Source organism: Dermacentor silvarum, chromosome 2 (genome assembly GCF_013339745.2).
Source record: "Dermacentor silvarum isolate Dsil-2018 chromosome 2, BIME_Dsil_1.4, whole genome shotgun sequence".
In the NCBI taxonomy this organism is placed as follows: domain Eukaryota; kingdom Metazoa; phylum Arthropoda; class Arachnida; order Ixodida; family Ixodidae; genus Dermacentor; species Dermacentor silvarum.
In genome coordinates, this window is record NC_051155.1 from 140,591,413 (window position 1) to 140,615,895 (window position 24,483).

At 47.3% G+C, this 24,483-nt stretch overlaps 1 protein-coding gene across 2 annotated transcripts in view; it reads left to right on the forward strand.

Annotated features, from left to right (window-relative positions):
• LOC119441857 (polypeptide N-acetylgalactosaminyltransferase 13) overlaps window positions 1–24,483 on the forward strand; it is a 308,456-nt gene that overhangs the window by 244,100 nt on the left and 39,873 nt on the right. For both annotated transcript variants that reach the window (XM_037706492.2, XM_037706493.2), the window contains one exon: window positions 22,999–24,081. In XM_037706492.2, the coding sequence (XP_037562420.1) occupies window positions 23,868–24,081 (214 nt within the window). In that variant the 5' untranslated portion in view covers window positions 22,999–23,867. The remainder of the gene's footprint in view (window positions 1–22,998; window positions 24,082–24,483) is intronic.

The window sequence follows — 24,483 nt, forward strand, 5'->3', positions numbered from 1 at the left end:
TTTTAAGCTATATAATAGAAACGGCCGTCTGTGATGCGTCGGGTGTCTTTCACAGGCACGCACGCACACACATTAAAATTCCTCGACGCCAGTAGCCTGCTTTCTTCCCCGCTTGAATTCGTTCGCCATCTTCCTTCGTCGTTTTCTTTACCTTTCGTCGCTACGGTGTTTTTTTCTCCCTGATCCTCCAACTTGCCCCGTCACCTTTTCTCAGCGCCGTATAAGTGTATGTACACTTGATTCCTGTTTACACGGGTACGCAGCTCGCACAGGCACTTCTCGCTGCAGCTTTTCTTTTACCCTCGTTCCTTCTTGCTAGCCTCCTCTGCAGCATTCAACTAGGCTGCCTCGGAGAGCCAGCGGCCCACCCATTACGTCATTTCTGCCTTTGATACCAGGCGGCTATTGCGAGGAAGCTCTGTTGTCCTCTGCTTCTGTTCATTTTTTTTTTCTTGGCAGGTTAGGGAGGTGACATTTTGTGCTGAGTCACGTCGAACGTGACTTTTGTGCAAGAATCGGCGCTCGGCCAGACGACGTGGCCCGGCGGTCACTAAGATTTCTAGCTTCTTTTTTTTTTTTTTTTTTCTTAGTTCACCTGACGTTCTCCGAACGGGTAATGCTGATTTTCATTTTTTTTTTTGTATTATCGTTATCTACCGAGGACAGCGCACGTCCGCGCGGAGAATTTATCGCGTTTGACCAGAGGTGCCGATCAAAAGGACGCCTCCCCCCCCTGTTTTTTCCCCCCGTGCACTAGATGTAAATTGTTCCTTCGTATAGGCATTTCTTTTTGGCATTAAAACTTCACACCATAAAAAGTGCAGGTTGGACCATAGCACGAAACACTGACAACGGTATAGCTAGTGCATTTCTGCAGGGCCACCGCTTGTGATTCTTTCTCTGCATTTTAATCTGTTTCACTCTGTATATATGTAGATAACGAAAGAAAATAAAAAGGAGTGAAAATGGTGTTAAATAGAGGCTCAGGGCCAGTGTTTTATCCTCCTTATCTTTATCCCTTTCATTATTTTTTTTTCACCGCTGTGCTCTTCTTTGTAACCTAGAAGTCATCCTTCCGCGATGGGCCTATCAAAATGGCATACGTACCTCTCCCCATTATTTTTATCTTACGTTTTTATTAGACAGAGGCTTGGTTGCAGGAATCAGCAGATTCGAAGAGGCACAGCGGTTGTTGTTTCATTAAACAACACATAAAGCCTTATTTATTGGTATGGGCCACTGGTCGCCCGTTGAACTGCCACTCGGAAGACCCAGCATTGAATTACGAGGCAGTGTGGAATCGCTATTTTATTTGGTTCCGTGGAGTCTGTCTGTCTGGCTAGAAAAGGCCTATTTGCGTTATTTGATACATCTATGCCGTTTACTGAATGTCAGGATAAATTTAAAAATTACATTCTGGGGGCTTTATAGTGCTCTCAGCTTCATATATTATAGTCCGTGTAGCCACGAGCGCACGAGACTGCGCGAGACTCGGACAGACGACGTGACTACGTTCCGACGCAGAGGGACGCACGTTGTAGCGAGACTTTTTGCGAGAGTGCACAGCGATCGCACTTTTGATTAGCGTCGCCCACTGCAAACGGAAAGTACACTAGGCCGACTTTCTCGTTGCGAGACATGATGTGCAAGAAACACGAGCGCATGCGTGGCGTGTGTGTCGTGTCGCGTCGAAACGCACGAGCTTCCGGCCTATACCACGCGTTGTTATGGTTTTTCGACGTCCGCATACCTTGCGCTACCTATAGGAGGCGCTGGCTTGGTTCCTATTAGCATTTTGCTTGTGTCGCGCTTTTGCCGGTTCGCGCAGTATTGCGCGCAATGTCGGTTATGTTTCAAATCCCCGAAAGCGAGCTTCTCGGTCTGACGTGATACACTGCAGAGAAGCTCAATGGCAGGCTGTTTCGTTAGTGCCGCGTTTAACCCCGTGAACATTTTCCTAAAGCAAGACGCATTCGCGTCTATGCGTTTCCTCTACGAGTTCTTCTCTCTCTCTCTCTCTCTCTCTCTCTCTCTCTCTCTCTCTCTCTCTTATTCATAAGTCTTAGAACAGTCACAACTTGCTCTTCAAGTTTTGATACGCCACTCCGCTTCTTCGCCGCTGGTTGTTTTATCTTAATCCTGCGGAAGTCGCTGTTAACGCTAACGGGTTCTTTGTCGCTATCTGCGGAGCGAAATTACGCTCATTAATTTCCGGCCAAGCTGCGTCGAGAGTTATTTCAGCAGTATAACAATGTTGGAGATTACTGCCGCTTAAGTTAAAGCTGTGTTACAAATGCCCCCCCCCCCCCCCCCTAAACAAAAACAAAAACAAAAAAACTAAGACTGACCTAACCACCAAGATATCCCACTTGGTCGGGACCTCCGCCGAGTCCGCATGCACTCGCTATTAGCGGAAGACGAAAGCAAATTTAATTAAACATCGTGGGTAAGAAAGGAGGACCAATCGCCGCTGGTAATCACATTACTAGTCGGCACTATTGGGACATTTCTTTTTTGCAAATCGTATACCTATCAGCGTCGCCTTTGTCGAGCAGCGTGTAACGTCCGAAGTCTTACGCATACGCAGTTAAATGACGCATGTCCTTATTAATCGCGTATAGCTCGTGTTGGGAGCATTCTATAGGTTCGACCTGCCTTACGCCCCCGTTACCCAATTTATTCTGATACTCGTAATATCTCAAGCTCAGTTTGGCGTCCAAGCGACATTTTGCACATTTTGTGATTGTTTTTTATTTTTTATTTATTATTATTTATATATATATATATATATATATATATATATATTTTTTTTTTTACGGCGACGCATTATATGCCTAGGCTGAAACACTCGTGGTCCGACCACAGAAATCATCCGGCAGAAATAAACCTATCGAAAACCTGTCGAAAGCTCGCGTCTCGTTCACATGGTATATATCAAAATTGGCATGAAAGGGTATGAATGTATGACTAACATGACTGATAGGTCATGACAACAATAACATCACATGCTCGTCAGTTAATTACGTCACAATTAACGATAATAAAACCAATTATGGCGCACACCCGCATTGGGATATGCGCGTATCAGCCAGGGACATGAAAGAAAGAAAGAAAGAAGGAAGGAAGGAGGGACGAAAAAGAGAACTAAACAAACAAAGAAGGAAAGAAAGAAACCACGTGTGGCTCATAGCGGGGCCGCACATTTCAGCTTCGCTGGTTTACCATCTGTACGGAGTGCAAGGGCGGTGGTGTTTCTTTTTCTCTTTTTTCTCTTTCTTTTTTAAACATTGACACGTGAGAATCCTCTGAAGTTTTCGATAAAAGGAACCGGCGCTGACATGCATCATGCCATAAAAACAAACAAAAAAGAGAGCGAGAGATACTTTCTTGTCGTACTACAATAGTCGGTTATTACGTGGCAAACTTTTCTCTTATATTTCTTCATTTTCGTCCCTTGTCGCGTTCGGTTTCCCACTGTGTCGGAAGAAACAGGAACGCCCGCAGATGAAACCTAGTGGCACCGGCGCTTTTCCTCGCCTCATCTCCTCCGGCACAGCGGAGGTACCAATGTCTCGGCGGCCCATAAATAATTCCCGCTCTGGGCAATCTGCTATTCTCGAAGGGAACCGCGCGCGCCTTGCCACCACTCCCTGCGGTACTGCGCTGCCAACTGCCAATCTCTCGGTTCCCTTTGTTTATCTCGAAAAGTATACGCCTGTTTCATCTATGCAACTTCTTTCTCTCTCTCTCTCTCTCTCTCTCTTCTTTCTTTCTTTCGATCTCTTTCTCACACAGCTCGGCTTGCGAACCCTCTCAGCCGCGCGTATTGGGCTAACGGTGGCTACGTAGACGCCAACATTTACGCATAGTACTCAGGCGAGGAATGTTCTTTTTTTTTTTTTTTTTTTTTTTGGGGGGGGGGGGGGGGTAGAGATGGTAATGAGAGGGTTGGGTCATCCAGTTCGCTCAGTCGGTTTCAAGTTTGTTTGTACAGGGTGTTTCACTTAACTTGGGCCAAACATTAAAAATATAGCAAATGCTACGTAGCTGGACAGAATCAAGGTAACGTTTGTTTGCTGTTGCTTGGAGATACTGAGATTATTTTTTGCATTCCGCCTAATTAGATAATTAGTCTTAATTAATAGACTTCTCAATTATTATAATTAGATGAAGTGTCAATGAGAAAATTGTAGAGCGATATGAGCAACTCCCGATACAGCTTTCTGTTGCTCAATACGTGCTACATAAGTGTTTTTCCGAGCATGAAAGAAGCCCGCAAATACACGCCAAGTGTTTCGAGCGGCCGGTCGCGCTGAAATTTTGCCTGTATTCGTGTGCCTATTTCACGCTTGGAAAAAAACACTTTTACGTAGCACGTATTGAGCAACAGAAAGCTGTGTCGGAATTTTGTCATGCTGCTCTACAATTTAAAAAATGGGGCTGGACAGGCCATGTAATGCATAGGATGGATAAACGGTGAACCATTAGAGTTACAGAATGGATACCAAGAGAAGGGAAGCGCAGTCGAGGACGGCAGAAAACCAGATGGGATGATGAAGTTAGGAAATTTGCAGGCGCAAATTGGAATCGGCTAGCGCAAGACAGGGGTAATTGGAGATCACAGGGAGAGGCCTTTGTCCTACAGTGGACATAAATATAGGCTGATGATGATGATGACTTTTCATCTAATAATAATAATTGAAAAGTTTATCAATTAAGACTAATTATCTAATTAGGCGTAAGAGCACAACATGAAAATTACATAATTATGTTGCACAGGTTGTAAAAAATGAAAACAGAGATCATTATGAACGCGTATAATCAGTGAGCGTACGATAGAACTCGCAGCTATAGTGCTATTCTAATTCTTTTACTTTCACGTCAGATCAAAAGTAGAGGTTTACTATATAAAATTATGTTATCTCAGACTAGTGTTAGCATGGTGTGGTCGTTTTGTTGTGCTTTTAAAGATGGTGACATTATCGGTTAATAGATGGGGTATGCAGTTTTGTGAATTCTGAGCTCGTTGTGTGGCCTTTGACTCACGCAAGCGACAGCTTCCTGGGTGGCCGTAGCATATGAGAAGGCGGGAACTTCCTCAGAACTCTAGTTTCCAAACGTATAGGGCTGCGAACATGTAAATAATAAATTCCGCGCCCTCGTGCGTTTCCTTGAAGAAACGCGATTTGTTTGATGGCATCTTATAGTAGATTTCTCGCGCTCTTTCCCTTTCCTTGTTTGTATGCGTGTTGTTGGCTGGTTTCTCCAGTGTGGGCCGTCATGTGATCATTTCATTATTTTCCGTACATAATCTCTCCTCTTGGCAGGTGAGGCGGTGTACGCGCTAAATAAGATCTGTGCTGTATAACAAGTGCCGCGTTGTATAGCAGCAACTCAATTCTTCCAGGCAGTATAACGCAGGCACGGCCTGCTTCCATCGCTCGATAAATGTGTCGAGCAAAAGTTCCCTCTTCTTCATTTTTCTTCCTTTTTTTTCTCTCTCTCTCTATATATATCATGAGTTTCACCGATTTGTTTGCACTGTAGTGGTGGCTGGTGGTTGCCGTGCTTGTAATAACGTTTGTTATCATAGACGATATTAAAGCACTATACTCGCAATTATAGCCTCTCCTAGCCCCCACCCCCTTCCCTCTCTTTCTCTCTCTCTCTCTCTCTCTCTCTCTGTACGAGCTGCGGCCCGTGTAATCGCCTTTTCACGGCCTGCGTTCCCCTACATACTCGGGTGGCTCCTAATGAAAGCGTGCGGCTAGTTCTCTAGGAAGAAAACGAGCGCCTTGGTTTCTCTCACGGCTGCCGCTTTTATGATCCGTATTATTTTATTTTTTTAACTCTTGTACTTTAACATTGTACAAGTATGGATATATATATATATATATATATATATATATATATATATATATATATATAGTATATATAGACTCTGCATGCGACGGAGAACAAGGCGAAGGAAAAGCTAGGGTAGGAAATTTGTACTATCTCCTCCTCTTCATCCTGCATCCTCTTCCACTACGTGTCCTCATTTATTTTTCTCTTACATCGCTGACATTTTCTGAAATGCAAATTCGGGCCTCTTTATGCTAATTGAGCAGCCAGCGCCCCCCCCCCCCCCTTTTCTTTTTCTTTTTTATCGCCTCCCACAGCGTTTCGCGCAAGGCTGCTCCCGACGCCTGCTCGGGTGAGTCCAGCGTTCGCGCAGCAGCTCATATCTGGCGAAACAACGGTCGTCTCCTCGCGTGCGCGTTTCGCGTGTTTTTCAAAAACGCTTGTGCGCGAGCGAGCGCATACGAGACGGGAGTGGTTGCGGCCCAGTGACGGCGCGATCGAATCGGGCCGTGTTTAAGTTAAGGGCACTCGCGGCCGGCGGGCATGCTCTGGCGAGTTGTTAAGGAGAGCGTATTATTACTTTCGCCGGCACGTTAACGTTGTTAAGGAGGAATGTATATTTACGTTATGGATGATCTTGTTTAATGGGCCTGTTAGCAGTGTGTATACGAAGAAGTTGAAAGATTTTTTTTTTTTTTTTGCTGCCGTTTACTTCTTTCTTCTTATGCTGGTTATGCTACTTACGTGTTATCGTAAGGACGCCGCTATTTATTTATTTTTGTTAATAATAATACTATTCGTTCACCTTTTGTATGCGCGTGGCTGCAGCCCTATGATGATGATGATGATGATTTAATGGCATCCCCTTTGAAACGGGGCGGTGACAAATAGTCACCTAGCCTGCTTGATTTAATCAGGTATGCTACACATGATATCAGTCATTTTCGTATACATCTCCTTAATCATTCTTGTACACATCTCCCTAAATGAGCGGGTTGTGCGAACCTGTCAGGGGTATATCGAACTCGTCTTGATTATGCTGAACAGGTTCACGCGTATGCTTTGAAACTCCAGCTGGTATTAGTATACACTGACGTTTTGAGAATATATTATTTATGGCGCGCCTTTAGCTTTTTGTGTGTGTGTGTGTGTTTTACGTTCACTGTCCTAATTTTCCGTAGACATTTCTGAGTTTTTTTTTTTCTCTTTATTGTGCGCAGGAGCTGGTGTTCTTGTCTATGACTCTAGAGTCTGAGCCCTCGGGAGTCTTGACATCCGAGGTCACTATCGGAAACGTAGCGCGTACCTCATAACGGCTTGAGCACTAAACTACACCGGACGCTTCTACAAAGACCCTAGCCGACGAGATGACATTTCGTCGGACTCTTCACTTCAGCATATATACAGCTTGCACCCAAACCACGCAATTACGCGCCTTCTTTATAGAATTGCCGAGAAGCTTTCGCGGCGCGTAACCAAATGGCACAGTTTTGTTGGAACCACTATACGCGTGTTGAAGAACAGCACAGTTTCGACATGCGTGACTTTATATATGCAAAGGGTGGAAAGGTCTCATTTAGGGCGTGTCACCTAATTATAGCTCGATCATTTTCCGAATTGTGGAGTCAGCTTTTTTTGCACTGTTGAAATGCGAACGGCGGCGCCGCAGCGTTAAATAACTGTAGCGCTTCGTATCTACTATATACACGTCATGTCGACAGGGTGTTAACACCCAGCGTCATAACGGAGTACGCGGTATTTCGAAAGTTGCCGAATATTTTCGCAGCGACGTCTATAGAGTTTAGATCTGCAGGCTCTACTGTATACCGTATGCGACCAACGCAGCGTTGTACTGTTTTACTGGCTGCTGACAAAGGCTGCGCGAAGAACACAGCTTTTTCGCGTACTGCGCACCCCCTAAACGTTTGAGCCCTACTTTACGCTTGGTTTTCCACCTTGGGCGTGTCTTGTAGGGCTATGTAGTCAACATATAGTCGCCTTGGTGTCGCTTTCGACCAAACAAGCGTTATAGACAAGTTAAGGTTGCAGTGACACTCTTCCAAATTGTGAACACTGTCAGGTGCCAGAAACACTTGCACACGTGTTTTGCCTTTGTCATGCGTATACGTGCGAGAATGGCTTTTCGATTGCACACGTCAATAGCAGTCCACTGTCTGACGCCATTTTTTGGGGGTCCTTGGCCTTGCGCAAACAGCCCAGCCAGGATTGCAAGGACAGCTCTATAGCCTCCTTGCAAGCCGCTGGACAATACACGGCTTTAAAGATGCCGCAACGTGGTGAACTTGTGCGGTATACGTATGTAAGCGACACTTCATCATCAATGCTTTTCCTCCCCTCCCTGATTTCCCCCAACGTAGAGTAGCAGACCATGGCAAGCTATAGCTGGGGCCGACTTGTCCTCTGTTATTTATTTATTGTTTGTTTGTTTGTTTGTTTGTTTGTTTGTTTGTTTGTTTGTTTGTTTGTTTGTTTGTTTGTTTGTTTGTTTGTTTGTTGTCAATGAATCCCTTCTGGCATTTATGCATGCCAAAGCTGTGCCGTTGTCGGTGCCGGTTTGAAATGAGATGTTGCTTCAAAACGTGGGCATAATCAGTTGCTTATAGACTTGGCGTTCGATAACTCTTTTACCCGCTGTAGCAGCTATATTGCGTTTCGCGCTTCGGATCCGATTTTGTTAGATATGGTGTTATGTCCGGACATAAAAATAAATGCACTAATCATTTTGCAGTAGTAAGTGGTTCTTGAGGAAAGTGAAAGGTTGGCGCTATCTTCTGCAGCCCTTGAGGGAGCACGGCTCAGCGCCAATTTAGCACCGAGGCTCGGAGCCGGAGAAATCAGTCGCGCCTTCTCTCGTCGCTCACCGTCGACAAGAAACGCGGGAAAGGAGGGTTTTCCCCCCGATCTTTCTCTCCTCTACGTAAGGGGGGGGGGGGGGGGGGATGCTGAATACAATTTGATTTGATTGATTTGATTCGAAGGTTGCGAAAGCGTGCGGACGGGTTCCGAACAGAGCGTGGTGTTGCGAGATTCGCATTATGGCCACTTTCTCGCCAGGGCTCGTATGATCAGGGCGATTGCAGCGCTATAGGCAGGACCTGCCGGCAACATCGCCCTATACGCGATGATGAACGACCCGCCATCTGAGAAAAGGATGCTCCGCAGGCGCGTGCGTTCTCTCTCTCTCGATGCCCACAACATGTGCTGATTCTTCGGCAGCCCGCGACTCGCACGCAATCAGGCCATCGGCCATGTCATTCCGAATACGCCGGTTCTCGCTGTAGCTGTGCAGGCCATAGGGGGTCTTCGGCAGGATGGGCCACCTGGTAACTCGGAACTCGATCCTCCTCTGCCTCCTTATAGTAGGCGGCCGCCTTTAGTAGTTTACCGTGTCTCGCTGCAGGATTTTCTCCCTACGTTTAGCAACCTCATAATCCCTTACTCGTTATTAGTGTGCGGCGTCCACTCTGTCTCTCACTAATCCCCTCGCACGATCGCGCAGTAGGGAAGGAGCCGCGATTTCCCCAATCAGAAAGGGGTCGGACAGGGGATGGTGTAATCTCCGCTTATTATGACTGCGCCCGCGGTGATACCTTTTGTACGCTCGGTTCGCGTATTGTCTCAAAGCCACGGTAAGCATGGTGTACTCCGTATAAACGAAACCGTAGCTAGTCTGTCGATATTTGGCCGATATTCAGCGTCGGCTGTTGCATTCCTGATTACCGTATCTGTCTACGGCGATAATTGGAACTCAAAAAAAAAAAATCTGATGCCTACATTTGTGGGTGGGGATTCGCGCAAAAGCCCGGTCGGTTTTGCTGTTTAAAACTATAAAGCCGCTGTTGGCAGCTAAATCAACAGCCTCGGCTGAAATGGTGGCTTTGCAGTGAGATGACACTTTACCTCGATGCTCAGTTATCGCGTGGAAGAAAATGTGTAGCACGGGCACGTGTCAAGTGACATTTGTGTGATCTGGTTTGCATATTATGTACATGCAGTGCGCGATTCCTGAGGGTTATTGTATGATACGTTCTTGGTTTCCATGGTAAGATATGGCGTCTCTGGCTTGTTTTGAGACGTCTCCATCCCATAAATGTTCTATAACCTTATTGACGGGTAACGTAAGTTCTTAAACAGATTTATTCCCGCGACTTTACTCGTTTTGTGTGCTTAGCGTGATGCAATATTCTTAATCGTAAGTTTTTTTTTAAGGGCAGGACAAAGAAACAAATTATTACTTTTTTATTCTTGTTTGTCACGCTATGGTTCTATTTTCGTGATGACTGTCCACCAACTCGGCCAACTCGCAGTTTTTGCTGCATCAAGTTTTATTTGTCTTATAGGTCAAGCGAAATGCAACGCAATGTTGTATTTGTCTTTTTTTTTTTTTTTTTACATAAGTAACGCCTAATGTGTACCTGCTGGTATCTTGCACCCTTGGTGTAAGGAAAAAGGAACAGCCATGCACCGTGATTCAAATGAGTGCCCTCGCACGAGTCTTGCAATTGTGCCGCCCATACATACAGCTCGTATTTGCTTTCTGCCAATATACTATACACCATTCCATATATATAGTTGTACAACGTTCAACTCATACGGCGTGATAGCGAAATTCCATATACACTGGGCCCGTGCGCTCATATCTTACGTAATCACCGTGATACTCAGAGTGCAATTGCCTGCAGCACGAAAGCAGCTGCGCTATTACTGGTATACTACTTGCTTTACTTCATGTAGCCGCTGTGCAAGTTTACCACTGCATGTAACCGTTGTTTGGAACCAGTGTTTTGAGGCTACAACTCCTGTCTGGAACTCTTGTGTGAAACATCAATCTGCAATTACTGTCTCCAACTACTGGCCGTAACTACATTGTTCAACTGTTGTCACCGCCGCCATCTCTAACCGCTGACGTGTAAACGCGGCCACGTGCTGCCTGTGGCACTGTGTGCAACCGTTTGCACTCATCCATTCTGTGTGTTTCTGTGACCTGTGCCTGGCCACTGCATATAATATATAGCCGTCCTGAGTATAACCACTGTATAGCCGCGCTGTGATCACTCTGTCCGCTGTATATAATTAAGCGCACATGCAGTGCCGTGAATGTATATACTTGTCCCCTTCCGAAGCAGCCCGAGCCACGAAATGCGCGGCCTCTCCGCGGACGTCTCTCGTTCGATGGAGGGAAACGCGGTTCGCGTGAGCGCGCAGAATCGCGAAACGTGAGAGCGCCGCAACGCTGGCAAATTATGCAAATGACGAGCGCTATTTGTAGCCAGCTGTGTCTCGCCGGCATTGCGCACGCGCACCACGCGATGGGCTCTGCCGACTGACACTTCTTCCTAGTTTCTTTCTTCCTTCCTTGCTTTTCTTTCTTTCCGTTTCTCTTCCACTTATGCATGGACCCGACTGCGCCGCTGTGTGCGCCTTCCTTGCTTTGTTTTATGTTGACCTTGTTGTTAGCTTTATTTCGTATCCGCACCCCTCGATTGGCGCTCACGCGCAGCGAGCGTATGTGCCACGAACCTTACCTCCGCTTTCTGGTTGCTGTTTGCGTTCTTTTTCTTTTCATGTATACGTTGAAAGGCAGAGCGTTGTTATCTTGGTATTCGTGGCGTATTGGAAGCGTTTCGAGTGCAAGACGGAGGAACACAGTGCTCAGAAATCGTACGCTCATCCCGTACGCCACAAGCCCCATCGCACAATAATAGCCCACGTATATGTCAATCGATCTGCAGCAGAACTGGCGAGAGGCCCTTATACTGCGTCCTTGGGAAAAGGGCCACTAATACGCACTGTGAATCACGCTGCACCTTTGCGCGCGCACGAACGCATAGACATATCGCCTTTATCTCACCTCGGCCGCAAAGTTCGAAGGTTATCTTGGTGGTTTTCTTGAGACTGCACGGTTCTCGATATCGAGAAGACCTAGCCTATGGTCACATGTCACTGTAAGAGAACTGCGGCGCCATCTGTCACTGCTGTGGCAAAACATCGGTGGAGCATGCACGCAGCACGGCGACAGATGGTGTCACCGTTCCGTTGCAGAGAAATCGTCATCTTTAGATCCGTGGAGTCTGCACGTCACGTGTTTGCCATTGCCTTGGATTGGCGTTGCATACGCCGTCATATATATGCCCCCCTCGGCTCGTGCATCAACGCTTGAACGCGTCAAATAGGTTTTATAATCACGACTCCTTAACGCACTCTACATAAGCGCGAGTTTATCGTGGCAAAACTTCACTTAATGCTTGAGTGACGTGTGTGACAACCCTGCCTTTGTTAGAGGGGATGGCCGCATGGACGGCAATGTATTAAACGGAGCTCGGAGCTTCGCATGCAGTGACCTCCGTTGGTTCAGAAGTCAAATCGCCGTAACAGTTTTGTTTTTGTAACCTTTGCGCGACTGTTATTGACCGCATTAGTTTGGCTAAATAGCTGGGTATTATAAATTCGCTCCAACGACGCTTGCATGGCGTCTTCGGGAAAAAAATGGCAATAATATATTTAGTACTGGCTTTCTTTCCGTGAAGACAGAACCACGAGAACGCGTAATACAGAATTCACTTGCAGCGGCCACATGTGATGCCGTATTGTTAAGCGCTTCGGTCGTTGCTATATCGGACGGCCTAGAAATCGCATAAAACGATGCTTACTGGTCGAATATTGTTTCGAACACGTTTCATTTACGGCCTAAATTACGCACTGTGTAGTACCTATTTTTTTTTTCTCTCTCTCTTTCTCGCTCGCTGGCGTTATTCGCCTCGCTGCGAAATTGAATTGTTACTCGCGACAGCGATCGTTCTATTACCGAACCTCTCCGATCGTAAACGGTGCGAGAAGAGACGCATGGGAGCTGTCCCGGCGGGAAAGGCGCGAAGCAACGCGAAAGGGTCCGAAAAGACGAAATAATGGTGGCGACTCGCGCGCTCTCGCGCTAAGTACGCGGGGCTAACGGAAAGACGAGGCATGCTCGCTCGAGCTTGAATGAATCGAGGGGCCCTCGCGGAGTGTGCGAGGGACCCCCCAGGATGTGGCCGCCGTGCGTCTTCCGCCCGATGTGCGGTGATCCCATCGCTCCTTGCCTTTTACTGCGGAAGCGCCCGCTATTCTTCGTCGGCGGTGGCGGCGAATTGCCAGATAAGCACTTATCGACGAAACAGCTGTTGTTGTGCCATAGCGGTGGCGGCCACTGCCTGCGCTTCTCCGTAGCTTCACGACTGTGCCAACCTTACACGCAACCACGGGTAATCTTACTCCGTGCACGCAACCCTCTCGCGCTCGCCTATCTCCGTACGCACCGTGCGTCTCTCTCTCTCTCTGTCTTTCTCACCTTTCCCTCATCGTCGTATTCGCCTTCTATCCACGCCGTAAATTTCTGGGGAGGCCGCGGTAAATGCCGCCGGGGCCGGGCCGCTTTCTTTTATGTCGTGGCCGGCGCGGTGTCGGTGTGGCGGCCGCTGCGGCGAGGATCGAGCGTCCTCTTATATATCCTGGTGGCCATCTTGGAAAGTAAGGTCTCCTTACACGCCGCTGCTCGCCTCCTTGGGGTCGACAGCCAGATGGTGGCGAGTGACTTTCTCCAGCTCTTGACCTTGTTCCGTTCTGTTTTCTTTCCTTTTTTTTTTTTTGTGTGTGTAACTTTATTGCGTTGGTATACCTCGACTTTTCGTATAGAGCGTCGTCTTCGGACCGCGACGACCGTGCAAGGTCGCACGCGCTTTACGTGAGGCCTCGTTTAGGCATTCGTGCGTCGCGGCATTCGCTTTCTTTGTAGGGTTTTATTTCGTTCTTTTACGTGCGCGCGTGCGTGTGTGCGTGTCCGTGCGGCTTTGATGCTCTTGAACGACATCGTGTATCTTAGAGACGGGGTTTTAGCGGTCGTCAGATTGATGCAGTTGGGGTGCAGATTAATCACGGCATTGATACGTCATGTAAGCCCAAAACATAACGTTTCTAAGTTATTACGTTTTTTACTTGTTTTTGTGGTAGATTAAATTCACCTATTCCAGATTTACGTTTTTTACTTGCTTTTTTGTGATAGATTAAATTCACCTATTCAATATTTTTATGTGCCCTAGGAGAGTTTCCATGGACGAAATTCGTTCCCGGTGCAAGCGCTGGGTCGACGTTAAAATAACCGTTGCGTCAGATCAAGCTTGGTGCTTCTACCCCTACAAAGCATCGAGTTGACATTAGCGAATTCTTCTTCTCATCGGTTTTAGTTCAGAGCGACCGCCTCTCCTAAATCTGTACGATGATCAGGCCCCCATTTTAAAGGCGCAAGAAATGCGGGAGGGCACGAGTGCCAGGCTTGCACGCTAAACCGACTGTTCAATTGCACACTTTCGCGAGCGCTACCGCATTTATTCGATTAAGGCCCACATTTCTCACTTGATAGCTCATAATTCAAAATGATATGTTATACCAAAGAGAGGTCACGTTAGCGCGTGCACCAGAGCAGGTGAAGTTTAGCGAAAGTGATAAAAAAAATCACCACCCCTTCCACTTCGTGAAGATGGTCGGACAGCGTAGCTGTGTTGGCTGAACGGCGCTACTTGCTGGGGATGGGACACGTCGGCGTCCACGGGCGATGGTGTTCCTAGCGCGTTCCTCGCGCCTTTTTTTTTTTTTTTTTTCTACGACGTTCCCAGACAAGTGTCCTTATATTGACCCTTTTCGCGGAGCAGTTTGTTTTAGAGAAACGAGATGGCGCTCACGGCGGCGCGCCATACCTCTCCTCAGCGACCGCGCACGAATACGAAACCATTACCGCTTCTACCTTGCTTCTGTGCGATCAGCTGTCGGAAATGCAACTGAGTTTTCGCTAACGCACTGTGCTCCAATCATGCTAGATTGAATCAAGTGGTTGAAGACGTGTGCAGTAGTTGGCTGCAAAAATAGTGACTGGCATGTTAAGGAATAGAATGAATCTGTGTGGCCAAGTTCGCGGACCGCTGTTGCAACTGTCCGAACGTGTTACTGGCACTTCGTGATGTACGGCTTTCCTCGAGGATACAGAAATTTGCTCATCCGCGAGCCTTGTATCGCTAACCTTCAAAGAAAGGGCTTCATCCCCAGAACGTCGGCAAGAGTGAGTACCACTCGTTAAACAATGACAAAGGGAGTAGCGCCGCTTCCTGTCATAGTAAGTTTCGCGCACGTTATCTATACACATCTTTCCCAAATGGCAGGAAAACTTACGCCCACTCTATCGCCGATGTATCAAGAATAAGTGAATGGGCGCGCACTTGAATATATGCGCACTGTATACGCAGAATAAATGACGGACTCCACCTATGGCGCACGAATGGTCGAAGCTGAATGTTCCATGACGGTCCACAAGATTAAGCGAGTTACTAGCTGTAATATATATTTGCTACAAGGTACCCGATGTACAAAACAGCTGCGTTTCAAGCCTTGTACGCAGCTAGAACAAATCTATAGAAACTTAGCACACCCGCGAGCGATTAGGCAGAAAATAAGATAGTGGCCGCACCGAGGAACTTTGCTGAGTCAGAAACTGACAAGCCACTGCTTCAAAATATTTGCCGAATAAAGAACAAAGAGCAAAACACACTAATCCTGACTGAATTCATAATCGGAAAGCTGGGATAGCTTGGGATACATATTTAGCCCCGCTTTTAGAACAAGCGCCATATACGCTGCTTGCGCCGTTTGGACATAGCTTAATCAGCTCCGAAAGGGCTTTTGCATGTTCTCTGAAGCTGTGATCAAAGCTTCGTGTCGTCCACCTAGTCACCGTCTACGATATCTCCGAAAACAGAGCTTTTCTAAGCCGCGCCGGCGTCATACACTTCCATTGTAAACAAGGAGGCAACGGAGGCAGTTGAGGCAAGCAATGGACGCGTCACCACGTGATCAAACATGGCAGCGCCCACGGGATCGCCACGAAAAGGGTCAATACAACGAGCGCTAACGCGAACTCCCCTCACAACCCCCCACCTCCGTTGAACTACTTTTTTTCTACACCGCTAGTGGTTGGCGCGCCTCACGCTGTTCCCCTCCAACGCCAGAATTGGACAGCGCGACTTACGGCAACCCCCCCCCCTCCCCTTTCTCCTTTTCATCTGCGCCCTCTCACAGAATTCTCACAGGGGGAAAGGGGTCACTTCAACCCCTTTCTCCCCTGTTGAGCTCACCTTTTTAAGTCTCCTCTCCCGCTTGGTAACGCGGCCCCTTTTTAGCGAAGTCCGACGACGACGGCACAGGGTCCGCATAAACAGCTTCGCCGTAAAAAATACCGAAGGAAGTTCTCTCTAGCCAGGGGCATTAGGTATTCCACATTGTGTGTATAGCAGCAACGGCGCAGTCCCGCACCATGATTATTCTTGTTGATATTATGTTTTCAATGATGAGTTTCTGTTGAATTCAGTAAGTTTTCTATAGAAAATATATTGAACTGCAGTCAAACATTTTGCGCGGTGTCAGCATGAGGTCTAAGCGGGACTCGCGTTAATACCCGCATGAAGTCAAGGTTTCCAAGAAAGTGCGGGCTCGCACGCGGGTAAATACGGTTTTCCTCAGGCGCTAAGTAGAAGTGAAAACTGGGCGAGTTTGGTATATGTCGCACATGAAAAAAAAAAAAAAAAAAACTGCACGAACGACACAAGACAGAGAAAGAAGAACACACAGGACCAGTGCTATATAGTCCTCTTTCTCCCTCTTCCAGCGTCTTGTGTCATTCTTGTGTCATTTCTCCCTCTTCCAACGTCTTGTGACGTTTCATTCCCGAAGTTCTGAACAATCGATGCTTGTAGCGCGTGCCCGGACTGTCTGAGAAACGAAACGACGACAGCATGGCCTGGTTTAAATTATGCTGATTTTCTCCTATTCGAATATTGGCGTATCGCGCGAGGAGGTTTGGACGAATCGTACCAGCAGTCGCATCCACTCGCGAACTGCCTTCTCCTTTCGATGTTAAATACTATATAGCTTTTGTTTTTTCTTGTTCAATACTATATCGGCAAGGTCGATGGTACTGTCGCTTGGGCTACTCGGTACATATATGTATACTATCGCGCTAAGTGCTGTTATAGTACGATACAACTTGAAAAAAAAAAACAGCAGTTGGCAACAAAGGCACACGGACCGCGCGCGTTTGTGTTACTCCGCCAGCCAATCACAGAAGCAAACAAAATCGTCGTCATTACGACCTTTTCAAATGGCGTCGTACTTGATACGACTGTACTCGTCGTACTTGTACGTTCCACTATAATAGACGAGGGGAAAAGTATAAAATTACGCGCTTATAATTTTATTTTTGTGGTTACCGCTTTATTTAGGTAATAGGGAAAGTTTGAAGTACGAGCTATTTGCAGCCTCGTGGCGGAACAGTGGCTAATGGTTATGAGGGCGTGGGCGGGGCTTCACTGCAGACTTAAGTTGTATCCGACTATATGTGACTATTGTATATATGTACGGGATATCGCAGCTAACGCTAGCCAAACTGTTTCATGAAAATATAAAACACGGTGCAAGATACGATTTTAAGACCTATACGGTGTTCGGTTGTCAGGACGCGGACGACCGAACACCGAGACTTATAATTGTATCTTGTACCGTGTTTTCGATTTTTTTTTTCTTTTGTTTCGTTGAACAGTTTGGCTAACATACGGTATACTATTGTGATGTACATATTCGTTTCCCCGGATAAACTCAGTCGGAAGTTGGCGCTCGTGCTATACAGATTGTGTATTCTTGAGTCCTGCTTGAGTCTTACGCCTTAAGCTGCACCATTTAAAAATTGCCTGTGGCAGATAGTACACTTTTAACCTTGAGATAAACTACTCGATGCTACCCGCCCTGGTTGTTCAGTGGCTATGGTGTTCGGCTGCTGAGCACGAGGTCGCGGGATCGAATCCCGGCCACGGCGGCCGCATTTCGATGGGGGCGAAATGCGAAAACACCCGTGTACTTAGGTGCGCGAACCCCAAGTGGTCGAAATTTTTCCGGAGTCCCCTACTACGGCGTGCCTCATAATCAGATCGTGGTTTTGACGCGTAAAACCCCATTATTAATTAATTACTCGATGCTACTACTTCTGCAATAAATTAAAGTGCTTAATTTAATAATTAACGTAATACACTAACTTTTAATTAATTACTTTATGGTACATTTTAATTTACGAATTGTAGCAGGTGAATTCGCAAGGCGAGTATCGACTTGGAACGAATTCTCAGGACTGAACCAGTTTCGAGATAATTTTCAAAGTGTCCGACGAAATGCATGGGCGTTCCAGTTAACGTTTTGATAAAAACGCTGTTTTATGCATTGAAGCACAAAGTTAACTGGAACGCCCATGCATTTCGTAGGACACTTTGAAAATTAATTTCTCTAAACTGGTTCAGTCCAGAGAATTCGTTCCAAGTGGATAGTATCGCCTTGCGAACTCAGCGGCTATAATTCGTAGATTGAAAGATGTGGTGTCAAATAATTAATTTAAATGGTATTTAGCGTAATTATGTTCATTATTCAATTAGGCGTTTTGATTTCTCGTGGAAGTAATGGCCGCCTCATCGAGTAGTTTCAATCAAGGATTATAATTGTGCTATCTGCCATAGGCAATTTTTAAAAATTTGGTTCAGCTAAAATGAAACACCCTGTATATGACTCGGATCCCGGGATTTCTTCTCTTCGTCTCCGTCGACAGAACAGTCGACAGAAAACCACTCCACGAATTGAAGTGAAAACTGCCTACCTCCACTGGAATTATACGCATGCAAGACACACCCCAGTATTCCTTTCAATAATAATAACAGCAACAACAATTATTATTATTAGTAGTAGTAGTAGTAGTAGTAGTAGTAGTAGTAGTAGTAGTAGAAGTAGTAGTAGTAGTAGTAGTAGTAGTAGTAGTAGTATTAAAGGCACAGAACAAGTGTGAATACCTCGTGATAGATGATAAGGCGCGCTTGAACAATGCCAAGCACGTAGCGTTAGCCGCATGCGTTTCCCTGTAAAGATTACAGATGCATAAGCTGCAGTTGCCGGGAAGCGGCAACTGTAGCATACGGAGCAGGGCAGTGACGTCACTACACTTTCGCATGTAAAAGAAGAACCCGCCTAGCAACTGACCCACTTCTCTGGCGTGAAAATTTGATCACGTCACGCCGGTGATCATTGTCGGAGACTTCAATGTGGACATTTCAAAACCAGAGAAGTAATAATTTATCCAAATCATGATCGCAGAGTATGGTCTCATGTGCTTCACCAATCCAAGTCAGCCAACCACTGTGCACAGGTCGTGTAGATAGGTTCAACTTTAACTAAGAATCGCTCTAAAGGAGCAACGGAAAACCTCAGTGTTTTACCACAGCGATCACAAAGCAGTTATCAATATGGTTTCAAAAAAAAAAAAAAAGGTTTGGTACAGTGTATTTAACTGTCTTGCCGTCAATCATTTCACGTTGTGGATTGCTCAATCGTTCAAGGCTACGTCACATTGGTCTACCTGATCAGGTGATGCCACAGCTTCGCTGGTCAACACACGTTTGACGGCGCATATCTCACATTCGGTACCATCCTCGGGATCCGTTTCAAGTCGATATACCTTGCAAACTCACTAGCTACAGTTGGTAGATTGAAATTTGTGCGGTAAAGTAAATAACTAAAAAGTTAATTACTGTAATGATGTTAATAATTCAATTAAGCATATTGATTTCTCCTGGAACTAATGGCCGCCTCGTCCAGTAATTTAGCTCAAAGGTTAAAATTGTGCTATCTGCCACAGGCAATTTTTAAACATTTGGTGCAGTTAAAAAAAAAAGAAAGAAAAGAAAGCACCCTATATAGTGACTTCTGAACTTCCGAAAGTGCCAGACGCAGGGCGGATTCTTCTCTCTTTTCTTTCTTTTTGAGCCATAAGCGACCGTTCCGGGTTATGGTGGGCGTGGTGGTTATAATAAACACAATTCCGTCCCCCCCCCCCCCTTTTTTTTTTCTTGCCCAGTAACATTAATGCTTGGCATAGAGATAAAATTCTCCGCTGAGGAGATTTACTTAACGCTGGCCATGCTAACAGTGCTATACAACTTACCGCTTTCTTATTCTAGAATAAAGTTTGCGTAAGTGTCGCTTGGGATTGGCCCAGGCAGAGTTTGCATCGGATCTGCGCCAATTTATTAATCTTTTGATCTTGTAGAGACACGCCTTGTGAGCAAACTGCTCGGTATGAATATTAAGCAGCGCTGCAGCACCCGTATTGCGTAAATATTCTCTCTAAGCTTTCCATATGGTAAATAGTTTCATGCGCGATTTCGCATACTCCCCCGTCTGTTCGAGCGCGAACGATACAAATGAAACCGCGGGAGAAAGAAAGAAAAAAGAGGAATCGCACAAACTCTCCAGTTCGCGCGGTTTTCGGCTCATTTCGTTTTCGTGGAAGGTTAACCAACCGCAGCGCAACTTTGATTAAGCGGCGCTTCACGTCGCGTTGGCGGTCGTTTTGCGCCGCTAAGCCGCGGCGCACGCTCCGATCGTTAATCACCTGTGACGATTCCCTGCATCCCCGCGGTAATGGAGGAGCAGCGCCTACATATAGCGCGCAACTGCAGCTCTGGCCACGTCCGGCGGTTTTCGATGATTCTAAAGGTTATAGGCCCTGTGGCCACGTCATAAGTTGCTCGCTTGCGTCCGCTCTCTTTCTCTCTCGTCCATCTGTCTCCCTCTCTCTCTCTCTCTCTCTCTCTCTCTGTGTGTGTGTGTGTGTGTGTGTGTGTGTGTGTGTGCGCGTGTGTGTGTGTGTGTGTGTGTGTGTGTGTGTGTGTGTGTGTGTGTGTGTGTTGTATAGTCGGATACAACTTAAGTCTGCAGTGAAGCCCCGCCCACGCCCTCATAACTGCCAGCCGCTGTTCCTCCGCGAGGCTGCAAATAGTTCGTACTTCAAACTTTCCCTGTTAGTACCTAAATAGGGCAGTAAGCACAAAAATAATATTATAAGCGCGTAGTTTTATACGTGTCCACTAGTCTTTCATAGTGGAACGTACAAGTGTGACAAGTACAGTCGCATCAAGAAGCGCCCAGCCATATCCGCGACGAATGAATTCGACGCGGGTGATTTCAAGCAGCCCCCGGCCATCTTCGTGACGAGTCAAGCATACGACGCGGGTGACATCAGCACCCGCCCCGTCTGGTTCCTGTCGACGAGGAGTCGCCAAGAGGATTTAAGGAAGAACCGGCCCATTGTTAGAACAGGGAGCCGCCACCAGCCGCCCCGTCGGTCTGGTGCGCTCTTACTGCTATTACCAGCTATTACCTGCTATATTTGTACATATTGTATAAAGCTTTCGTCTCCTATTCGCCTGCTCCCAGAGCCCGTCTCTCGTCCTCGACCCCGGGTCGCAATAATTAGTAACTCACCCTCCTACGATACTGAAAAAAAAGTCACCCTTGGCATGAGAAGACGCTTGCTAAGCCAGAAAAGACTCAAAAACGAAAGACAGGTGGCGCCACCGCCTTGAAGTTCGCTCGAGCAGTGGCACGAGTGCATCTCTGACCACGTGACGTGTGCAATCAGGCACGCACTAGGCACACCTTTAGTAAGCCAGAACTGTGGAGCAGCCGTGGCTTCGGATCGGAACGTCATCAGCACACCTGGCGCCCCCACCTGCAGTAGTTTGCTTGCCTTATCGTTCACGTTGCGTCGCCTTCCACAGCAGTTCGTGTCGTCGCAGCGCTGTCTCATTTACCGTAATGGCGCCAAGACGACCGCAGCCGCTGAGCAGTGCTAGGATTACCAGCTGTGTGGAGCGTGAGCGCTCAACACCACGTCGTTACTACGAAATGCTTACGCATCATTCAGATAACTCCCTGAGGAGAGTCAATGTAATGTTTTTTTTTTTTTTTTCTTCTTCCTAAGGATGGGCTACATAGCCAGCGACTGAATGTTAGCAAGTTGCAATAACTTTTTACCACCCACTATGGCCCAAATACGGGGGGAGGGGGGGGGGGGGGGGAGAATGCCTTGCAATACGTGTCGCCATGCTGACGTGCCAGCAGTGCGTGGTTTTGGCTCGAAATTCGAAACGAGTAACTTTGACCTTCATTTCCTCTTCTAATAATCAACATGTTACCACGAAATGAACAAGAATTGAGTTTTCAAAGAATATTTTATCGGTTGAAAATGTAATGTGCTGTTTACGTTCGCGCGATATTGCGAGTGCTGCGAAAAAAAGAAAAAGAAAAGCTATGGCAATGAATTTTACAACCATTTTAAGTTCACGAGAGCCACGGGCGAGGCGTTGCAACCATCGGAACGACGCATCACATGCCGATCACTTTGGCGCACCAACGGCGGCCGCGCGGAAGCTGTTGTAACCATAAAAGTGACGCCTCCCGATCGCGGAGGCAGTGGCTACCGTATTCTAGTACGCTCTAGCAGTGGCAACGCCATGAAACGCCATCATTTCAGATTTTCCTCCTCCTCCTCGACATACTTTATTATTATTATTTTTATTTTTTTTTGCGTGACATGAAGTTTCTGGGCCTCGTTTTTTGTGTGACATGAAGTTTCTGAGCCTCAAAAACTAGGCAAGGAACTGGGAAACCTCAGAGCCCTTTAAATAATTTACTTCACAGCCATTCTTCTCTTCTTTTTTTTATTTTTCAAGCTATTGTTGGTTTCGTTTTCCAGATGTGTTTTTGTTCTGGCGTCATGACGCAGGATGTGTTCACGTGGGAGCAAGGCATCGCGACATTTTGGCACTCGCCGCAAGCTCGCTCGGTGGTCTATTATGCTTCTTCTCAATGTCGACAGCCGGGCGAGTTGGTGACCAGTCATCTTAACGTGTGAAGCATCGAGGCACAGAAACACGGCACGAAGTAGTAGAATAATCGGACATCACAACCACTGCCTCACACGTTAAGCAGCGTGTTGTCTCGTCCGTCTATTCTGCTTATTTGTGTCGCGTTTCTGCGCCCTGATGCTTCACGCGTTAACATGCTTGTTATCATTGCGCGGCCGGATGTAGCAGCATAACAGGCCACTGGCGAGCTACAACGTTATATGTATAGTAGGTGGTCTGTCAGATCAGCAGTCATATGCTCGAACGTATGACGCCAGTTGGCATGCTTTCAACGTCCGCATTTAATTTTTCTCTTCTTTTCTTTCCCTCCCAGGATGAACCCGAGCAAGCCGTGCTGAGAGCTTCTGGCAAGCTGGCTCGGCTAACAGTTCAACGCCAATGTTGAGACACGGGCCTTTCAGCGCCGCCTGCCTCAACTGCTTCACGTTGCGTCGCGCCTGCTGTCGCCACCGCGAAGCCGCACCTAGCACGGCCATGGCCACGCTCGCGTTATGACCAACCTACGTAGCTTTTGTTCGCCTCAGTTACTTTAGTTTCTTCTTTTCCTTTTTTCCTTTACAACGTCGCTCTTTTTTTCTGCCCCTTTACAACGAGGGCCTAAAAAAAGGAAGGTTAGCGGGAACAAAGAGGTTGTGGTTGCGTTTTTTGTTAGCCTAATTTCCTCGCTTTCATCGTTCTTCAGAAGTCGCGCGCAGCCTTCGTTTCCCGTCTGCTAAGCCACGCTGCGGATCGCCGCGGGTTTCGTCGAAGATGTGGTTCGTCCGGAGGTGCAACGGACGGGTGACGCCGTCGTCGTCGCTGCGCGAGTCGCTCGACGATGCTCCTTAGGACGTTCTCCTCAAGATCGAAAACGGGACAAAGGAAGAAGAGGACGCGGCAGACCCGTTCACCAGCGACCCCGACGCTAATCCTGGCGCGTACTCTGCTGCACGACTTCGACACCGCGCCGGTTCCGTTCTTTGTTCACCTGAGGCGCAGCGACGTCGTCCCCAGTGTCGCGTTGGTGGCGTGAGGCTTCCGTTTACATCCGCCGCGCCGGGAGAGAAACTTTCTGCCCCCGGCGGCCGATCCCGTACTTCGTGTGTGTGTGCGCGCGCGCTGGCCGTGCCATATCCTTTGTGCGTGTGTGCGTGCTGCGTTTTGTGTGCGTGAGAGACCGCGAAGTACCCTTCTGCCGGCGCCATGCTTCGAGTGCGCATCCTCCGACTGCACACGTGCAAGGTGGTGCTGGTGACGTCGTTGGTGTGGTTCTGTGTGGCCGCGCTGCTGCTCATGTACTACACCGAGTGCATAGGCTCCGGCTGCCTGGCCAAGTCGAGCTCGACGGTCGAGCGGCTGCCGTCCGGCAGGTCGCTGCAGGCGCCCCGCGGAGAGTTCCGCAGCTGGATGCCCGTCGGTGAGTTCCGTTGTCCCGTCGCTTTGGCGGCGGACGTGCATGCTGTAAAACATTGGTGCCGCGTGTGGTACTATAGAAGGTGTCCCAGCTAACGTTAGCCAAGCTGTCATAATAAAAACAGCTGAAAAAAGAAACCTGGTGCAAGATATGGTTATATGACGTCTCTACGGGGTTCGGTCGTCAGACCTGTGAAAAACGAACACCGTAGGTTTTATCCTGCGCTGTTTATTTGTTTTAATGTTTGTTTTTTTTTTTTTTTTTTTTATTTTAGCAGCTTGACTAACATTAACTGGGACACACGGTATGCGTGTACGGGGTTCAGCGCGTGGGTGAATCCGTGGTAAGCTATTTGTGTTGTCTAATGTGCCTTTCTGCGTGTCCGGTCCTTCTGCCTGCGCTTCA